Source organism: Glycine soja, chromosome 17 (assembly GCF_004193775.1).
Source record: "Glycine soja cultivar W05 chromosome 17, ASM419377v2, whole genome shotgun sequence".
Lineage (NCBI taxonomy): Eukaryota > Viridiplantae > Streptophyta > Magnoliopsida > Fabales > Fabaceae > Glycine > Glycine soja.
Genome location: NC_041018.1, coordinates 40,722,945 through 40,743,451, shown reverse-complemented (window position 1 = coordinate 40,743,451; position 20,507 = coordinate 40,722,945). Strand labels below are relative to the sequence as shown.

The following is a 20,507-nucleotide window of genomic DNA, read 5'->3' as shown; positions in this document are numbered from 1 at the left end:
TCATTACATGCATAAATAAAAAAGGACTTTCTTTCATAAAATAAAAAATGTATGTTAATAATAAGAGTGTTGACGAGTCGAGATAACCTATAAAGAATTGATCTAAACTAATCCAAATTAAGTTTGGATTGAATAATTAGTATTTTTGTCAAATCCACATCAAATCAATCAAACCATTAAGTTTTTGGTTGGATCACATTTTTAATATATGAACATATGATCCATTGACATAACTTATTAATTTGTATTAAAATATTATTATTTTATCATTATTATATATATTTAAATTAAAAAATCAATTATTTATTTAACTAAAAGTGAGTGAGACTATGTTCACTCTCCTCTCTTTTTCTCACTCAGTTATCACAGTTTACAATTTCATTATCACAAAAATTATGATTCAAACTATTTTAGATTTAATTTAAATTTTAATTATATTATTCATTTGACTATTTGAGAATTGAAATTTTTAAACTATAATGTAATAGTTTTTTGATTTGTATGATTCGTGGATATAGTATTTGTTTATTATATTTCAATTTTTAATTTATATTTAACATAGTATGTTAACCTATATGATGATAACAACAAAGAGATTCTTCTTACATAAGTTGATTGCAAGTAACAATTGTAAATAATTCATTTGATATTTCATTTAATTAAAAATTCAGCTTATAAAAAATATTAGAAAATTTTAAATGTTTTGACCCATTAAACTAACTCAATCTAGATCATTTACAAATAAATTAATTTGGGTTGAGATTTATTTTTTTCTTTCTTTGAAAAATAATTCAAATTAATTCTCAAATTTAATTGGATTGAAACAAACCGATCTACTTGTATTCCTAGTGAATAGGAAACTTAATATTGACATAGTGATTATTAAAAAGATCAAGAGAGAAAAAAAGAAAATAAGATTGAGTTTAAATTATTTGAATTGACATTTTTGGATATAAGAAAAATGTATGTTAATAATCTGCATATGGAATGTACATTAATCGAATTAATACACCAAACCACTTTAGATTCTTTTTTCTTCTGGTATAAAAAAAGTATGGACTATCGAGTATACATTAATCGAATTAATACACCAAACCACTTGAGATTCTTTTTCTACTGGTATAAAAAAAGGGATTCTTTTTCTACTTTTGTAAAAACACCAAAATAACAAAAAAATAATGGAAAATAAATAAATAAAAAATAGGACCTATATATATACACTCTGAAAAACTTCTTCCCCTAAATCTCAAGAGTGTTCTGAATCCTGTTCCATTGGACACACTATACACTTTTTTTTCTTTCTAAATCTCTCTCAAATACAGAGAGAGAGAAGAAAAATAAAAAATAAAAATAAAAAGACACTCAGAAACACATCAATGGCGCTTCGAAAACTGTTATCGAAGCGTTTCTTCGACCGTATCAAAACGAGGCCGTTTGAACGCAGCGTGGTGTCATCTCCAACTATGCAACAACAAGTCATCACGCCTCCGAGCATGCCGGGAGCGAGTTCGGCAGATGGAGGATTTCTCTTGCGGTTTTTCCTCCTCCGGCGAGCGGTGTACCACTCCGGTCCGGCACGGTTCCCAGATTTCCTGTCTCTCCCCGTCGGAGAGAAGCTCCGGGAGAAACTCAAAGGCATCAACAACATAGCCGGCATAGGAGACTGTTGCGTTGCTCTCGCTCCGGCACCTATGGCCAGCGATGCGGTGTTTGGAAGTGGAATGTCTGTCAGCCATGCGAGGAAGATTTTGAGGGTGCCACAAATGGAGAAGGTGAAAGCAAAGCTGAGAAACGTTTCGGAGAGTTCGGTTCCGTATTCAGAGTTTTTGCGAATCTGCGTTGAGACGTGTGAGAATCATGAACAAGGGGCTGAGTTCGCGAAGATCTTGGATGAATCCGGAAACGTCATCGTTTTAGGGAAGGCAGTTTTTCTCCGGCCAGAGGAGGTATTCCACTCTGCTGTTTCTGGCAGCTCCACTAACTGACATTCTTATTTCCCTGTTGTTTTCAGGTTTCTTTTATATATATATATATATATATATATATATATAGAAATAACTAATTCCCTAATATTTGTGGAGTGATATACACCACTGTGGTTTGATTGCATTTTTAATAGAAATATTATTTCAGTGATAACGGAATAATAAATTTCTATAAACTGAATTAAATTAATTATGGCTCAAGTGTTTCATTCATCAAATATTCAAATTATACATGAGCCGATCTTAAAATGACATTGAAGTGTGGTTTGATTGTGTTTTTATTGGAAATTTATCATATCACTGATAAAGGAATAAGTTTTTTGCAAACTGAATTAAATTATGGCTCAAGTATATGATTTAGTATGTGATCAGATCAAGTGTTTGATTCCAAGAAAACATCTGTGAAGATAAGATTAGTTTTTACTTTTCGGTGGGAAATAATCCATGTTTTTACCACAGAAATTACTTGCATTTATTTCTCATAAATATATTATTGTTGTTATGAATGGCAAGAAATTAATGCTAATTTAGTACTGGAAAAAGTCAAAACAAAATAAAAAAAGCTATTCTTAAAGAAAATATTTGTGAGATTCTCTTATAGTATCTTCTTGGCCATGATTCTCTGCAGTCACAAGCCCACACTGACTGCAGTCACAGCATGCACAGGCCTAAAAAAGAAAATTGAAATGCAGAAAATTCTGGTCCCCTTAAAAAAAAAAGTGATAATGTGGGTGTCAGTAGAAGCTATTCAATGGAAACTGCAGTTCAGTTTTTGAATTATAGTTGCAGACTGCAGAGGATGATGATGACGTGGATCCTTATCCTAGTGTGGCGTAACGGTGCTTTGGCTGGTTCCCTTGAAACGGTTTCTTTCGGGTGGGACATGTGGAATGTGAGGCATCTAAATATGCCTCTTACCTGGGGGAGGTCGTGTGTGATCAATCACCACCACTTTTTTTTGCATGGATTCTTTCTTAGTCATGTGCATGTTTTTCATTCATTCCTTACATTCTCACCAACATTTTGCTATGCTGTGTTCTGTACTGTTGGGTTCTTAAAAACGTGGCACCTTGCTGTAATGTATGTTAGCTCTCGTTGCCCGTGGGTCTTCCGGGCTTTTTCTGTGGACTTTTCGGGCAGCTCTCAATCTTCATCAAGAGGCAGCAAAATTATCTTTAATTTTTTAAACCAAACTCTTGCCTTTGATGTTGCTAGCCAGGGTGCGTTTAAAACAAACTCATGTTGCTTCTCTTTTCATATGCACATTCACATACATATACCGTCAAATTAAACACTATTAAATGAACTTTTAATAATTTATTTCATAGAAGAAAGTGTGGGGTTTCATAGATTCCGTGACTTTTAACAATTAGCTTAGGATTTGATTGTGACTATGGGACAAAGACCTGGTCAATTAATGTCTACTACTATTATTAAATTATAGTATTTTTTTTTCATTGAATATAAAGTTAATGTGATTCTCTTGTTTTATAGGTGGCAAAATCAATAGAGAGCTTAATCTATCAATCAATAGCCAATCCAAATGACCCTAGAAGGAAGGAGCTAGAGCTGATGGAGAAGCAAAAGTGGATGATTGATGAAAAGGCCAAGGCCCAGGTCCGAGCTGAGCTTTATTTTGGGCTGGGCTTCTTGACGGTCCAGACCCTCGGGTTCATGAGGCTCACTTTCTGGGAACTAAGTTGGGATGTGATGGAGCCCATATGCTTCTTTGTTACCTCATTCGGCTTCGCTCTTGCTTATCTTTTCTTCCTCAAGACCTCCACAGAACCCACCTTTCAGGGCTTCTTCCATCACCGGTTTAAGGCCAAGCAAGAGCGTCTCATGAAGACACACAACTTTGACATGAGTAGGTACAACGAGCTATTTAAGGCATGCTATACAAATTATCATGGTGGTGCCAAATTTGAATCTTCTTATCCCTTCCACTACCTTGGGGAGACACATCTAACTGATCTAAGAGCCTTGCATCGTTGAAGAATTATATGTGGATAAATGACTATTTATTTAAGTAAGAGTATTACTTTGTGATCACCATGGAGCCTAATGCCCTTTATCTAAACAAGATGGAAAAAATAAACTGAACTACATAACTAAAATTTGATTATAAAGTTATAGTGACTGAGATATCTTTCCATCGTCTAGTAAATGTAGAGAAAGATGTAGAGAAGATGGATCAGTACTTTGTAGATGTTCAGTTTTTTTTTTTCTTTCTTTTTGGGTCGAAAGATGCATGATATTCAAAGGCAAGAGGCAAGGTTAGAAGGCATTTTACCCCCAAATTTTGTTTGTATGCATAAAAAGTTATATAGAGAATTTTGATAATTTATTTATATTATTTTAAAAAAAAAGGTATAGAATCAATTTAAATTTTCACAAGTTATTCATCAATAATAAATAATAGAAGACAAAAAACTAAACAATTTATCTTCTCATTGCTTATGCATGTAATGTTGTGTGCGTGTCTGTGCAATTTTGTGCATGCATGCCTTCATATAAATAGGTACAATAATATTTAAAATAATTGCTTATAATTTGAAAAACTTTTTCACTTGTAACAACAACTGTAAAAAGCTTTTTAATTAAATGATTTTTAAATTTTTTTAACTCTTATCTAAAATAGATAATTTTATAAGATAAAATTGAATAAATTAGTCCGTATATATTGATAGTTAAATAATAGAATTTTTTTATTATAAAATTTTAATAAATAATTTTTTAAATTAAAAAGGCAACTAGTTTAATACATTTAGGTAATATTAAGTCTCTTTAAAAATAATACATAGAGCCCAAAAATTTCTATATACATCCTATTTTTACAATTAAAACTTTTGTCATTAGTATGACAGGTGTTAACACCAATAGGGATGGATTCATGGAGACAAGGAGGGGTTCTGACTTCTACTCTATTCCTTAGGATCATTTGTGTATATACGAAAAAAAATATAAAAAGTAAAATTGACTCCCGTCTAATACATTTAAACCCTCTTCCATTTGTTGTTAATTAGCAAGATCGATTTCAAGTGCGAATATAATAATAACTATTACAGTGTTCTAATTAGATATTACTTATTTTTGTTCCTTTTTTTTAATTAGATATTATCATTCCTAGTTGTGACCTTGTTTTTGTTCATCCCTACTTGTGACAAGTTACGGTGTATGGAAAGATTTTACAATAATTAACAGGAGAATTATATAATTCCTTTTATGCAACAAAGTTTGAAAACAGGTCAATTAAATGGTTGTTTGCATCTCAATTCAATTCTTTTTGACAACCTTCAATTCCAACTTGTAAACTTAAAAAATCTGGATATGTGTCGGCCACTAAAATATTATTGTCAAATGTCATCATGCATAGCAATTAACAAGTTAGGAATACAGGGTATTTTTATTTTTTATTTACTATATCAAAATAATTAAGGTCTTCCTAAATTTTTAAAATAAAATAATTGAAAACCGACTAAAATAGTGACAATTATATTGAGGACGGGATTATTATTAAGAATTTTAGCATGAGTCATATTCTCTCAGAAAACAATAAATGGATTAAATTGTTTTTAGGCCTGTAAATAAATACATAAATGTTTTTTTAGTCATTCAAAAATTATTATTATTATTATTATTATTATTATTATTATTATTATTATTATTATTATTATTATTATCTCATAAAACTGTGTTAGATGTAGCTCTTATCATTTTTAAAAAATTGTTTGATTTTTTAATTTGTTCTCTATGAAAATAAGAATATAAATGACATAATCCAATAAATAAAGAATTAGAATAAGACAATTTTTAAAGTTATGAAAGGAGACTTTACATAAAAAGTATGAAAGGGGACATTATCTTATTTTTAAGGTCTGAAATCATATATTAAAAAAAAATTCCGAGCATTATTAGATTTAAAATAATTAATGTACTGAAATAAAATTAAAAAAAAGTACCAAAAATGATTTAAAAGTATTAGTATTTTTATTTAAAAATCCAAATCCACAAAAATTATTAAATTGCACTCAAAGTCTAATACAGAGTTTAAAGTGATATATATTTAATTACATTCATACTTAATTTCCAACTATAATTAAATTGGACAAACTTATATATAGCTATATATTTATTGTTTGCTTTATTCTCAAATTAAAATTAGAGTTTTATTTTCGTAATTTACATAACTAAAATTTGATTTAAGTATATTTTTATCTATTAAATTTAAAGTCAAGTATTTTTTTTCTGTTAAATAAAAAAATATTTTTTTGTGTGTCATTATTTTGAAATCATTTTAGTTACTAATAAGGAACAAAAGTGGGTTTTTTTCCTTCAAATTAGAGTGACGAGAATAATTACTTCTAAATTTCAAAAATAAAAAATATTTAAGGCTGAGTATTATTATTAAAAAAACTATGCAAATTATCATGAAATATTATGAAATATTGTTGAACTTTATTAATGGCTAATTTTCATGATCACCTTTAATAAAGGTTCTTCTCACTCAACCACATTTTCCCCCCATAATACTAAAACCATAGACTTTGCTTAAAAGTATTTGATTTAATATCACTTTGATGAAAGACTTTTGATATTAAATCTTCATTACATGCATAAATAAAAAAAGACTTTCTTTCATAAAATAAAAAATGTATGTTAATAATAAGAGTGTTGACAAGTCGAGATAACAACAATGAGATTCTTCTTACATAAGTTGATTACAGGTAATAATTTTAAATAATTCATTTGATATTTCATTTGATTAAAAATTCAGCTTATAAAAAATATTAGAAAAATTTAAATGTTTTGACCCATTAAACTAAATCAATCTAGATCGTTTACAAATAAATTAATTTGGATTGAGGTTTATTTTTTTCTTTGAAAAATAATTCAAATTAATTCTCAAATTTAATTGGATTGAAAAAAATCGATCTACTTTTATTCCTAGTGAATAGGAAACGTAATATTGACATAGTGATTATTAAAAAGACCAAGAGAGAAAAAAAGAAAATGAGATTGAGTTTAAATTATTTGAATTGACATTTTTGGATATAAGAAAAATGTATGTTAATAATCTGCATATGGAATGTACATTAATCGAATTAATACACCAAACCACTTTAGATTCTTTTTTCTTCTGGTATAAAAAAAGTATGGACTATGGAGTATACATTAATCGAATTAATACACCAAACCACTTGAGATTCTTTTTCTACTGGTATAAAAAAAGGGATTCTTTTTCTACTTTTGTAAAAACACCAAAATAACAAAAAAATAATGGAAAATAAATAAATAAAAAATAGGACCTATATATATACACTCTGGGAAAACTTCTTCCCCTAGATCTCAAGAGTGTTCTGGATCCTGTTCCATTGGACACACTATACACTCTTTTTTTTTTTTCTAAATCTCTCTCAAATACAGAGAGAAGAAAAATAAAAAATAAAAATAAAAAGACACTCAGAAACACATCAATGGTGCTTCAGAAACTGTTATCAAAGCGTTTCTTTGACGGTGTCAAAATGAGGCCGTTTGAACGCAGTGTCGTGTCGTCTCCAACTATGCAACAACAAGTCATCGCGCCTCCGAGCATGCCGGGAGCGAGTTCGGCAGACGGAGGATTTCTCCGGCGGTTTTTCCTCCTCCGGCAAGCGGTGTACCACTCCAGTCCGGCACGTTTCCCGGATTTCCTGTCTCTCCCCGTCGGAGAGAAGCTCCGGGAGAAACTCAAAAGCATCAACAACATAGCCGGCATAGGAGACTGTTGTGTTGCTCTCGCTCCGGCACCTATGGCCAGCGATGCGGTGTTTGGAAGTGGAATGTCTGTCAGCCACGCGAGGAAGATTTTGAGGGTGCCGCAAATGGAGAAGGTGAAGGCAAAGCTGAGAAACGTTTCGGAGAGTTCGGTTCCGTACTCGGAGTTTTTGCGGATCTGCGTTGAGACGTGTGAGAATCATGAGCAAGGGGCTAAGTTCGCAAAGATCTTGGATGAATCCGGAAACGTCATCGTTTTGGGGAAAGCAGTTTTTCTCCGGCCAGAGGAGGTATTCCGCTCTGCTGTTTCTGGCAGCTCCACTAACTGACATTCTTATTTCCCTGTTGTTTTCAGGTTTCTTTTATATATATATATATAGAAATAACTAATTCCCTAATATTTGTGGAGTGATATAAACCACTGTGGTTTGATTGCATTTTTAATAGAAATATTATTTCAGTGATAACGGAATAATAAATTTCTATAAACTGAATTAAATTAAATATGGCTCAAGTGTTTCATTCATCAAATATTCAAATTATACATGAGCCGATCTTAAAATGACATTGAAGTGTGGTTTGATTGCGTTTTTATTGGAAATTTATCATCTCAGTGATAAAGGAATAATAATTTTTTGCAAACTGAATTAAATTATGGCTCAAGTATATGATTTAGTATGTGATCAGATCAAGTGTTTGATTCCAAGAAAACATCTGTGAAGATAAGATTAGTTTTTACTTTTCGGTGGGAAATAATCCATGTTTTTACCACAGAAATTACTTGCATTTATTTCTCATAAATATATTATTGTTGTTATGAATGGCAAGAAATTAATGCTAATTTAGTACTGGAAAAAGTCAAAACAAAATAAAAAAAGCTATTCTTAAAGAAAATATTTGTGAGATTCTCTTATAGTATCTTCTTGGCCATGATTCTCTGCAGTCACAAGCCCACACTGACTGCAGTCACAGCATGCACAGGCCTAAAAAAGAAAATTGAAATGCAGAAAATTCTGGTCCCCTTAAAAAAAAAAAGTGATAATGTGGGTGTCAGTAGAAGCTATTCAATGGAAACTGCAGTTCAGTTTTTGAATTATAGTTGCAGACTGCAGAGGATGATGATGACGTGGATCCTTATCCTAGTGTGGCGTAACGGTGCTTTGGCTGGTTCCCTTGAAACGGTTTCTTTCGGGTGGGACATGTGGAATGTGAGGCATCTAAATATGCCTCTTACCTGGGGGAGGTCGTGTGTGATCAATCACCACCACTTTTTTTGCATGGATTCTTTCTTAGTCATGTGCATGTTTTTCATTCATTCCTTACATTCTCACCAACATTTTGCTATGCTGTGTTTTATACTGTTGGGTTCTTAAAAACGTGGCACCTTGCTGTAATGTATGTTAGCTCTCGTTGCCCGCGGGTCTTCCGGCTCTCAATCTTCATCAAGAGGCAACAAAATTATCTTTAATTTTTTAAACCAAACTCTTGCCTTTGATGTTGCTAGCCACGGTGCGTTTAAAACAAACTCATGTTGCTTCTCTTTTCATATGCACATTCACATACATATACCGTCAAATTAAACACTATTAAATGATTTATGATATAGTTAAATTAAATGCTATTATATGTACTACAACTTTTAATAATTTATTTCATCGCAGAAAGTGTGGGGTTTGATAGATTCGGTGACTTTTAACAATTAGCTTAGGATTTGATTGTCACTATGGGACAAAGACCTGGTCAATTAATGTCCACTACTATTATTAAATCATAGTATTTTTTTTTCATTGAGTATAAAGTTAATGTGATTCTCTTGTTTTATAGGTGGCAAAATCAATAGAGCTTAATCTATCAATCAATAGCCAATCCAAATGACCCTAGAAGGAAGGAGCTAGAGCTGATGGAGAAGCAAAAGTGGATGATTGATGAAAAGGCCAAGGCCCAGGTCCGAGCTGAGCTTTATTTTGGGCTGGGCTTCTTGACAGTCCAGACCCTCGGGTTCATGAGGCTCACTTTCTGGGAACTAAGCTGGGATGTGATGGAGCCCATATGCTTCTTTGTTACCTCATTCGGCTTCGCTCTTGCTTATCTTTTCTTCCTCAAGACCTCCACAGAACCCACCTTTCAGGGCTTCTTCCATCACCGGTTTAAGGCCAAGCAAGAGCGTCTCATGAAGACACACAACTTTGACATGAGTAGGTACAACGAGTTATTTAAGGCATGCTATACAAATTATCATGGTGGTGCCAAATTTGAATCTTCTTATCCCTTCCACTACCCTGGGGAGACACATCTAACTGATCTAAGAGCCTTGCATCGTTGAAGAATTATATGTGTATAAATGACTATTTATTTAAGTAAGAGTATTACTTTGTGATCACCATGGAGCCTAATGCCCTTTATCTAAACAAGATGGAAAAATAAACTGAACTACATAACTAAAATTTGATTATAAAGTTATACAGACTGAGATATCTTTCCATTAGTCTAGTAAATGTAGAGAAAGATGTAGAGAAGATGGATCAGTACTTTGTAGATGTTCAGTTTTTTTTCTTCTTTCTTTTTGGGTCGAAAGATGCATGATATTCAAAGGCAAGAGGCAAAGGCTAGAAGGCATTTTACCTCCAAATGAAAAAAGCCTTGTCCATTGTTGGACATGGTGGCGCTTTGTACTTATGAAGTTGGGTTTGAACATAGAATATAAGTGTTGTCTGTCTTTCCGGCCTCCCTTGGGATGATCCTTTTTTGTGGCTCTTTGGGACCTTTTTTCCCATAAAATTGTAACACTTTAACCCCATGAATACCAAAAAAGGAAACAACAAAAAAATCATAAATTATATCATGGCGTGACATGATTGATAGATAACATTATTCTTAAAACATGTGATTATGATTCGATCCTTGATTGGTGGGTAAGACAAAATATTTGTTGTAAGATATAAATTTCTTAAATGAATTTCAATGTTTTAGGAGATTAATCCTTAATTCTTGACTAAGGAATATTTTGATTAAAAAAACATAAATTAAGGGTGAAGTTGTATAATTTTTTTTAGAAGTGTTTTAGCAGGGTTGTGGAAGTGTTTTAGCAGGGGGAGCATGTCTAAAGTAATATGATGATTAGACAAGTTTTTGAATGATAAAAAAGGAAAAAATATGTCATGTTTATCTTTTGCATCAATTGCATTACATTAATTAATTAATGGAAGTGACACTAAAGTCATTAACCCTTAGTCAAAATTATGTCATATCAGTTTAGGTTTCCTAACCTTTTTACTTTTTTTATTTACAACACGCAATTATCTTTTCGAGATAAATTGGTAGGTTGCAACAACACCCTTTGCCCATTACTGATTTATTGGGAGGAACTTTTTCATGATTGAATTGGAAGATAGTGATAGGCTTGAAATTGAAATACTACATAGATGCAAGCATCTTGCAAGAATTGTGGTTGTCATAGAAAGATCACTACAAGAAAATTGGGATATAGTGAGGGAAATTAACAAGAAATTATTTCTATTGCTAATTCCTCACTAATTAGCAATGTATAAGAAAGTAAAATTTCCTCTCACTTGTTCATCCCTATATAGTGAAGGACTTGAGATTATGATTTTTTTCTCACTAATTCGACGATAAATAACACGGGATTAGAAAGGATAAATTTTCATCTCAAATCCCTCGCTACTGAGCGAGGTAATAACAACCATTTTTTAAACTGTTGCAAAAAAAAAAAATTTCACAGAATTTAGGACAATAATATTTAATTTAGCAAGAGGATATATTCCTCGCACTTTCCTTGCAAAATAGCGAAGTCATGATTCCCTGGCAAATCTGAAGCTAATTTAAATTAAAAAAATGAAATTTGTTTTAAAAATAATTTTAGTAATTAAATAAAACTAAACACTAATTTATATTAATTAATACTAAAGAATGTTTAACTAATATAACATTATTTTTGACAAAATAAGAAATTCAATATATTAATTAACTAAAAATATTTCTTATGTTATAGTAATTATACATTATACATAATATATGTTATAAAATATTTTAATATAAATAATTAGATGGAGGCCACATTACCTCTCTAAATCGCGATTTTCTTGTAGACGATGTAGTGATCATAAACTACTTGGGAGGAATATTAGCTTCCTTTCTATGAGATTGACTTAGGGCAATTTGGAAACTCTGTAGAGGGTAATTGGTGTAGATGTGGTGAATATTGGCCATGGTCAAGTTTGATCTTGCAATGGATAGAGAAAAGGTTATTGGTGTGGCTCGTGGATGATCTTTGATTAATTACTAACTCAGTATGAGACCATGGACATCTAATTTCACAGCATCTTCGATGAAGATTTATAGTACAGTAGTTTGGATAAGGTATCCTTGTTTGAGGATGGAGTACTATGATGAAAATGTCTTTTTAGCATTAGTGTCAGCATTGTGAAGGCAAGCGTTTGAGGAAATTGATTTGAGTTTTCCTGTGTTGGGACACTTCTAGTTTTGCATTTGATCTTTAAGGTTATGGTCTTTACGATCAAAATCGACGGTGGAGATGTTGCCTTTAATGTATGGGATTGGAATAACCAAATAAATCCTAATTCTTTGCATGGTAGCAACATAAATCATAACAATAATGTGCCAAATTAAAAAAATGTAGGGCATGGTTCACGTATACCAAATTTAGGGATGTATATGTTTGTAATTTTGTGAATAACGTGGAAGGCACAACTAATGGTGCAGTATTTTCAAATTTATGTGCCCTAATCGATCAGAAAGTGTTAAAATTTGGAAACGTAAGGAATGGTCATATGGTGATTCCAATCAAGGGATAAAGATTCTTGTTTTGAATAATCAATTTGTTGCAATGTGGGAACCACTAGTAAACAATTTATCCCTCACCCTGATTTCAAAAGAAATTATCCACCATTAATTTGAAAATGGCATTCTTTATGATCATGAATGTTCAAATGTTAACCCATGCAAGGCTCTTGATCCAATTCTTGATGGCACCTAAAAGGAATTTAACTTGTAGAATGGTCATCAAGTGTGGAGCTTGTGGATATATACGATGGAGGAAACACTACCTAACATGTGTTTTTTTTTTTTTGAGAAAGAGATTGCCCTTATTTTCATTTTTTTTATTTATCAATTATGACATTTAAATAAGTTTCTATTCTTTCATGGAATATTAAATTAAAGGCTTTGCGAGTAAAAGGAGTCATCTTCACAAGCACCAGCTCCTCGCTGCAGACTAACTCTGATTTTCCTCAGTTGAAAAAATGGGATGACTTGGGACACTTTCCGATAATAGTGGAGGAAGCTCATCACTAAGGATGGCAAAAATACATGCACCCACAAATATTAATCGATAAAATCTATAATGAAATAAAGATAAATTGTTAAATGGGTACCCACATAATTTAAACATATTTTCCCTACATGTTTATTAACGGAATAGGGACGAGTATTAGGTTATCCATGCCTGTAAAATATAGCACATAGTGATGAATGCGGTTTTTTGTTTTTTTTTTTTTTTTTTATATAGAAGCAAGTAGAAATTTTTACTTAATTCACGAGATGAAATAATTTACATGAAATCACATTAATATCTAAATTATTATGGTAAAATTATGTTTTTATTATAATAATTTAAATTTGAATTCCTTTTATGAATGTCTTTTTTCCGATTTAAATATTTTATTAAATGTTTTATTTTACAAACATCACAAGTATGAAAAACATATAACAAATGAATATTTTTTTTATTATCAAAGTCTGAAGAAAAAACATAACAAATTACATTACATAAATGCAAAATCTAAATAAAAGTTAATGTACACGACAAAATCTAGTATAACCAAACTACAAAAAGAATGTAAGCAGAGCTTTAAGTAACATTTAATTATTTTTCAATTTCTTTCTAGATCATTTTTCTTACTAGAAAATACGACAATGATTTCAACACCATATTCAACATAATTCTCAGATAATGAATAAAGTAGTCTCCTTCACTAAAATGAATTAATATTTCACAAATTATAATGAAAAATCAGACCAGCATGTGAAAACAAGGTGTTAAGGTAATATACATGATTCATGCCGTGTAGGTTTTGATATATTTACATATGAGAAAATAATTTTTTAGGAGGAGAACTTATGTTTAATTTTTTTGGTATGTAATTTTTTTAATCAAAGGCAGTCACACACAGTACAAATAAGATTAATATTTGTGAAAGAAATTATTTCTTTTGAATAATTCATTAAGCCTTATATACAAGATTAGGCTAAAGTTAGGCTAAGAATACAAGCTGATTAGCTATAGTTAAAGGTTAATTATATGACTAAATATACACCTAATAAATATGACAACTGTACAAAATTAGAATATAAGTATAAAATCAGAATGTATTATTATATATTCTAACAATTTTAGCTAATGAAATGTGACTTGTAAGACATCCATCCTTTTTTATCTTAAAAAAAAAAGCGTAAGAAGAAATATAGTAAATCATAGACAAGTACCACGTAGGGAAGGGAAGTGCCAACATGAAAAAAGATTGTGATTCGTGTGCGCCAGAACAGAAGAGAAATTTGTACTTAAATTTGTGTAAAAAATATGGGATAAAATAAAGATTAAAAAAATATTTATAATAAAATGTTATATAAAATGATTGTGTAAATAACCCATGAGACTATCAGAGAACAGACACAAACATCTGAGAATGAAAGGTGGCATGAAAGTGTACTCTTATGTTTTGCTTTGGGCCTAGGGCCTGTCTGTCAGATTCAGCTTATCAATGCATTGGACTAAATGGTTTGATTGGGCTCCGCAATAGAGCCTCTATATATATATATATATATATATATATATATATATATATATATATATATATTGATAATCTATTTGTATACTATAATTTTTTTTAAATAATCAACAACACCTTCTTTGGAACAAAACCTTAACTATTAACTGATTTTTTTTACTGGGACTGAATTTTTTCAAAAATCATATTTTTTTCACTTCTTATTTAATGGGTTCATATTTATTTTATAATTTTCAATAAATTGTAACCAATGAATAATAATAAAATGTGTTCAATCTGTCACTTTCTTAACTTAGACTTAGTGAATTTGTCACTTTCTTCGCTCTTTATCAGAGATTTTCAACAATCCCGTTTCTTTCTTTGGGAAATGCATTCCACACGTATAATTTTTTTGAAAGGAAATATGCTTAACTCATTTTATTAATAACATGGTATGAGATACAATTTGGTATGGTATGATGTGTATGCAGCGAAAGACATAGCATCTCTAGCAAGAGAATGAACATCATTAGTGTGTCTCTTAACAAACTTCCACACATACATATAAATATTCACTACTAACAAAAAGATATCTCTCTTCATTGTTTAAAATTACTCATTTTTAATCTTTATATACATAAGCCTAGGACAAATTAAGAAACCATTTGAGGGTATGAATATTGCTTTATCAGTTTTGTTTTGAAGGTTTATGTTTAACATTTAATTTGTAAGAATGATGATCGAATGAACTCCAATTTTATATAAAAGTGACTTATAGTTGAGACACACTAATGATGTTCACGTACCAAGCTCAATAAGTGTTAGACGTGAAGGGAATGTATTGAAAAATATCCAAATTCTACATCAACTGTGTCAATCCTTGAAGTGCAACTTATATATCTGTTGGACAACTTCACATGCCAATTGATTTTAAGATGAAATCTAACAATTACAACCATCATAAACCTAAATTAACCCAAACCAGCATTTTAATCCTCCCATTGAAAGAAGATTTTCCTGGTAAGTTACTATCTGTCGTTTGTTAAAATCAAGCATTTCAATTTTCTGAGTACTTAAATCAAACCAGCCTAATTCAAAGTGTATTTTTCTGAAGAATATCTCACATCTCTTCCCTGCTCCCATAAGATCTCGAATGCATGGTAAGTGTAACGGACCAAACGGATTAACCCTGAAGAGTTTAATCCATGATTCTTTCACATCAACTTCCCCTAAAATTGATATGTGAATAAATACACGTGTGTATCGTTTTCTTGAAGACAAAACAATGAATCCCTTTAGCAACAACAAGTGTCTTTGAAAAATAGGATGAATATCACCCATGTCTGAGGCTAACAGTGTGGTAAAAAAACACCTCATTGCTCAAGTCAATTGGCGTCAAACATTCTTCTTCATCCCAAACAGTACCATTGACACATTTTATCTAGGTATACTGGGAAATTGTTACAGTCACAATGTCCGTAATAAAAAGGCCTAATATTTTTTTTTTCCGAACTAAGAACGATAAGGCATAGTATTAACTTCAAATTTCCTCCAAGAGTTACTTCTTAGGCTGTGTATCTCCCACACGAGGTTGTGGGACAAGAGTACTGAGTTGCTCATTGTTGACCTAATTGGTAAACATTAAATGACCTTTAGTAATCTCTTGGTAATGGAAATAATATCTTTATCTAAAATTTCTAAAACTAACATACTTAGATTATTATAAAAAATAAAAGATCATATCTTACCTTAATTGAGGAACAACTATACCAGATTTCTTTATCTAAATAATTTATTTATAACCGGAAACGATTTTTACATTCCTTTTTTCTATTTTATTTAAAATTTTCTTATATTACTGATGATATGTTATCTCATTCTCGTACATTATGAAACACTCTTCTATTCCTCTAATAAAATACTTTATCTAAAAAAAATAACTGTCTTTCCTTTCTTTACTTTTATTCTATTGTCTCATAAAATAATTTAAAAATCAAGCAAATATTATACTTTTAAAAAGTTTCAAATCCATGATAATTTAATATTTTTTAAAAAAATAATATAAACTTTTGTGAAACAAGATTATACTTTCAATACAACATATATCTGTTGATTAGTCTTAATTATTAAAATTGATATATTTATAATAACTTTCAAACTAATAATGGTAATAAACATGATCAAATCTTAATTGAAATTATATTATTTGATTTTTAGCTTTTTAAAACTAATTGATATGTATTTTAAAAAATAAACGTGACCAAAATCTTCTCAAAACTAATTTATTATATTATTTGATTTTTAGTTTTTCTAAATTAATTGATTTATAAAAAGGAGTGATAGAAATAAACGTGACTAAAGTGGCGGATCCAAAAAATATTCTTGGTGGAGACAAAAAATAGGATAAGGTTAATTATGTTTTTGTTTGCTAAATTTTTACAAATTTCACTTTTAGTTTCTAAACAATTTTTTTGGTATTTTTGGTTTCTATACTTTTTTATTGTTATCTGTTTTAGTCTTTATTATATCAAGTAACAATGTTAATTAATAATAAATATTCATATTAGTAGTCTAGTAACTTGTGACATCAGAAAATTTGTTGGATAAATATGTGTAATTTTATTTTAATAAAATATATTTTTAATATTATGTAAATTTGTTTCACATCATCAATTGATCTAAGTATATGAAGTATTTTATAACACAGTTTGCTGAATTAAGAACACAACTTACTGAAAAATTACATGTGATTATTCGCATCAAATTTCTTAAGAATTGACAAGTTACAGATTGTTAACAAAATTGATTATATCATCAATTATTATAATTACTCAACAACATAAACTAAAACTATTAATAAAAGAAAATTACATGGACCAAAAATGAAAAAATTTGTCTAATTAAAGACTACAAGTAAAATTTACAAAAAATGTAAGGACCAAAAATATAATTAACTCGATAATTTATAATATTTTAGTAAAATAAAAGTATCACAAACTTTTACCAAATATTTAATGTTATAAAAAATCTAAAATATTAAAATTTCTACATATTACAATTTTTATCTATGCATTTTTATACTTTTAAAATATTTTATGATTTTTTCATATTGTTAGTATTATCAAAAGTTAAAAGTATAAAATAGTGAAATTAATATATTCTTTTTTGTTTCTCATAATTTTTACATCCATTTAAAAAATTTATGTTATGGGTTCGAAATTTTAATTTATTACACGTATATAAATAAATTAATAAGACAAAGTTTAAAAAAAAAGGTAATTTTCGGCTAAAACAAATATTGATTTACCACAGTCATTGAGAGCACTTAAAACATATGCAAACCCAAGTTTGACAAAATGATGGATTAATTGGAATATTTTTTTTATATGAAAAAAGAATCTGATCTTAATAGTTTATATATTACGCATTTTCCTTATATAATGTAGTATAAACATTGGGGGAAAGAAAAACAACTACTACCGAATGGTTGACATTATCCAGTGACAATAGAAAGAAGATAGATACCTAATTTGCATACATAGGTGGGGGTATAATTTTATATATATATGTATGTTCTAAGAAAAGCACAAAAAAATATTTTCTTGATCTTTTATAACAATCTTATCCAATTTTTACCATAAATTCTAGACATATATATTATCGATTTAAAACATTTTTTTAAAAGTCAAACTTGATCAAACAAGCGTGCAATTCCCTACTTAACCACGTTAGGATAATTAGATAAACTAAATCTAAAGACTGAAGTGTCTTAAAAAAGAAAAACCATATATAGTGTGGGTGGCCCCACTAGCTTTCAGAGAATGATTTCGGGAGTATGATTCATGACCACACCACGGAACACAAACACCTCTCCTGTGACAGATCTATATAAAACTATGCTGACAGGGGGATTCAAAACGACATCTTTTTTTTATTTTAAAAAAATAACTTCAATGTATAATTGGTCCTTTAATTATAATTTAAGGTTTAATTTAATCTTTCAATTATTTAAAATAAAACAATTATACTCTTCTCACTAGATATGTTAATTTAATTGATGAAAATTGGTATTTTTACATCGATTGTCAATATAACCTATGAAAAAGCTCTTTTTACATTAACTACCAAATTTACACCAAGGATGTCCCAAAATCAATTTATTTTTGCAAATACCTTCAATTTTCGTCAAACTCAACATACCCCTTCTTCCTTCCCATTCTAGCGAGCTCATTCTTTGTTCTCTCTTTACTCGCATGGTGCATGGGTGCAGATTAGGATTCACCATGAAACAACAATGGTGCGATGGTAGCGTGATGGTGGTGGCATGGCTTTTGATTGATGAGGCTTAGAAAAGAGGGTATGAGGGTGATGATGGTCAATGTAGTAAAATTGACAGAAAGTACATGATTGTTACATTTAAAACAATTGGCTGATTAAATTAAATTTTTTAATAATTGAGGAACCAAATTAAACCTTAAAATACAATTAAGAGACCAATTGTATAATCAAATTTTTTTAATAAGAAAAAAATATTTAACCATGGATTTGGTACTACCCCATGCTTTCTTCCTTTTAATGAAATAAATTGGGGACTCTTTGTTGTTTTGTATTGCTGGTGCCAACCTAGATGGGATAAGTAAGACTTTTCATAAATGAGTCTAGTCTTATTAAAAAAAATAAGAAAAAATTTAAGTGAATTAAGTTTCGGAAGTTCATCGGGATTAACACTTATCTCAAAAATCAGTGAATATTTATATAGAAACTTATAAATTATTCACCAATAAATATTCACCAATAAATATTCATATTGATAATTGAAATTGAATCCACGTATTTATAAATTATCCACCAATTTATTTATATCCACAAGTTCAATTAATCAATTATGATTAAAATATCTTGTGCTGGTTGGTCACCAAGAGGTGGATGAGTTGTACCCAATTTCCTGATCAACGTCGTTGTTGAGCTAATAGTACTACAGTACCTTATTAGATCTTTCAACAGTTATTAATTCAAAATCAATACTATATTTAATTACGCGTGTATGTTTACTTTATCCAATCCAATTTGGTGATTATGAATACAAAAAGGTTGGAAGGTCAAAGCATATTAAAATATCTTGAAAGCTTAGATTGTAGGTTAGCAAAATACCAAACCTAATCAGCCCAATAACCCATCTTTGGTTGTACACATCCCCATTACAAGATAACCATGATTTTGGTCTTTTGCTTGTAAGTGAGTTATATCCATTGGCTTAATTTGCTGGGTTCAAATAAGAATTGTTTTGATGTTATCCTTAGCATCCATTTGGCTTGGTTGCCAAGTTAATTTCATATTTTTTATTAGGTTAATAAATTACAGAATAAGTAAAATGTTTTTTTTATCAAAAAATGAAGATAATAATTAATATTGTTAATAGTAGTATAGATTTATTTAATTTTAATAAATTAATATATTTATAGTATATATTTTTTATACCTTTTATTTTCCTACTATATGCCTAGAAACTAGAAATGCACTGTACACTTATGAGAAAGAACCAATTGTATTATTTTTCTCCTTCAACAATTTTTTTATCACTGTAATTAGGATCCTACACTTCCTAGTGTTAGTCAAAGATATTCTTAAAAATTTTAATTTTTTAATTAATTATGAGATTAATTCTGGATCAAAATTTAATTATATTTAAAACTTTTTATCCTTCTCAAAAGAATATATTCTATTAGAATCAAATCCAAAATTCTTCTTCACAAACTCATCATGTATTGATAATTAAAATAACCCATTGGTTCTCCTTCAACCGTCTGATTTTATGAGAATGAGTGAAAATTAAATTTTCAACTTGCAGCTAGGTTTTGGTAACTGGGCCAGTATTTGTTGCGGCTTTATGCGGAACGAGAAGAGAACCACAGTTCACGTTACTCCAACAAATTTGAGAATATATGGAATGGAAGAAAAGTGG

General features: G+C 29.9%; 3 protein-coding genes across 3 annotated transcripts; all 3 read left to right on the top strand.

Annotated features, from left to right (window-relative positions):
• The first annotated feature begins 1,232 nt into the window (after positions 1-1,232).
• LOC114392934 (calcium uniporter protein 4, mitochondrial-like) lies at positions 1,233-4,194 on the top strand. Its single transcript, XM_028354199.1, has 2 exons — positions 1,233-1,946; positions 3,480-4,194. Exons 1-2 carry the CDS (start codon positions 1,377-1,379, stop codon positions 3,978-3,980), a joined length of 1,071 nt encoding a protein of 356 aa, XP_028210000.1. The 5' UTR covers positions 1,233-1,376; the 3' UTR covers positions 3,981-4,194.
• A 3,004-nt stretch (positions 4,195-7,198) lies between these two features.
• On the top strand, positions 7,199-10,418 carry LOC114392981 (calcium uniporter protein 3, mitochondrial-like). Its single transcript, XM_028354241.1, has 2 exons — positions 7,199-8,032; positions 9,567-10,418. Exons 1-2 carry the CDS (start codon positions 7,463-7,465, stop codon positions 9,615-9,617), a joined length of 621 nt encoding a protein of 206 aa, XP_028210042.1. The 5' UTR covers positions 7,199-7,462; the 3' UTR covers positions 9,618-10,418.
• LOC114391762 (calcium uniporter protein 4, mitochondrial-like) lies at positions 9,643-10,065 on the top strand. Its single transcript, XM_028352712.1, has one exon. The coding sequence runs from the start codon at positions 9,643-9,645 to the stop codon at positions 10,063-10,065; it is 423 nt and encodes a 140-aa protein (XP_028208513.1).
• Positions 10,419-20,507: the final 10,089 nt, after the last annotated feature.

What these genes read in the sequence shown, in the direction of transcription:
- LOC114391762 (XM_028352712.1), top strand. Translation starts at nt 9,643, where the DNA reads ATGGAGAAGCAAAAGTGGATGATTGATGAAAAGGCCAAGGCCCAGGTC.
- LOC114392981 (XM_028354241.1), top strand. Translation starts at nt 7,463, where the DNA reads ATGGTGCTTCAGAAACTGTTATCAAAGCGTTTCTTTGACGGTGTCAAA. An exon ending in TTTTTCTCCGGCCAGAGGAG is followed by an intron (nt 8,033 to 9,566) that starts GTATTCCGCTCT and finishes CTTGTTTTATAG; the next exon opens with GTGGCAAAATCAATAGAGCT.
- LOC114392934 (XM_028354199.1), top strand. Translation starts at nt 1,377, where the DNA reads ATGGCGCTTCGAAAACTGTTATCGAAGCGTTTCTTCGACCGTATCAAA. An exon ending in TTTTTCTCCGGCCAGAGGAG is followed by an intron (nt 1,947 to 3,479) that starts GTATTCCACTCT and finishes CTTGTTTTATAG; the next exon opens with GTGGCAAAATCAATAGAGAG.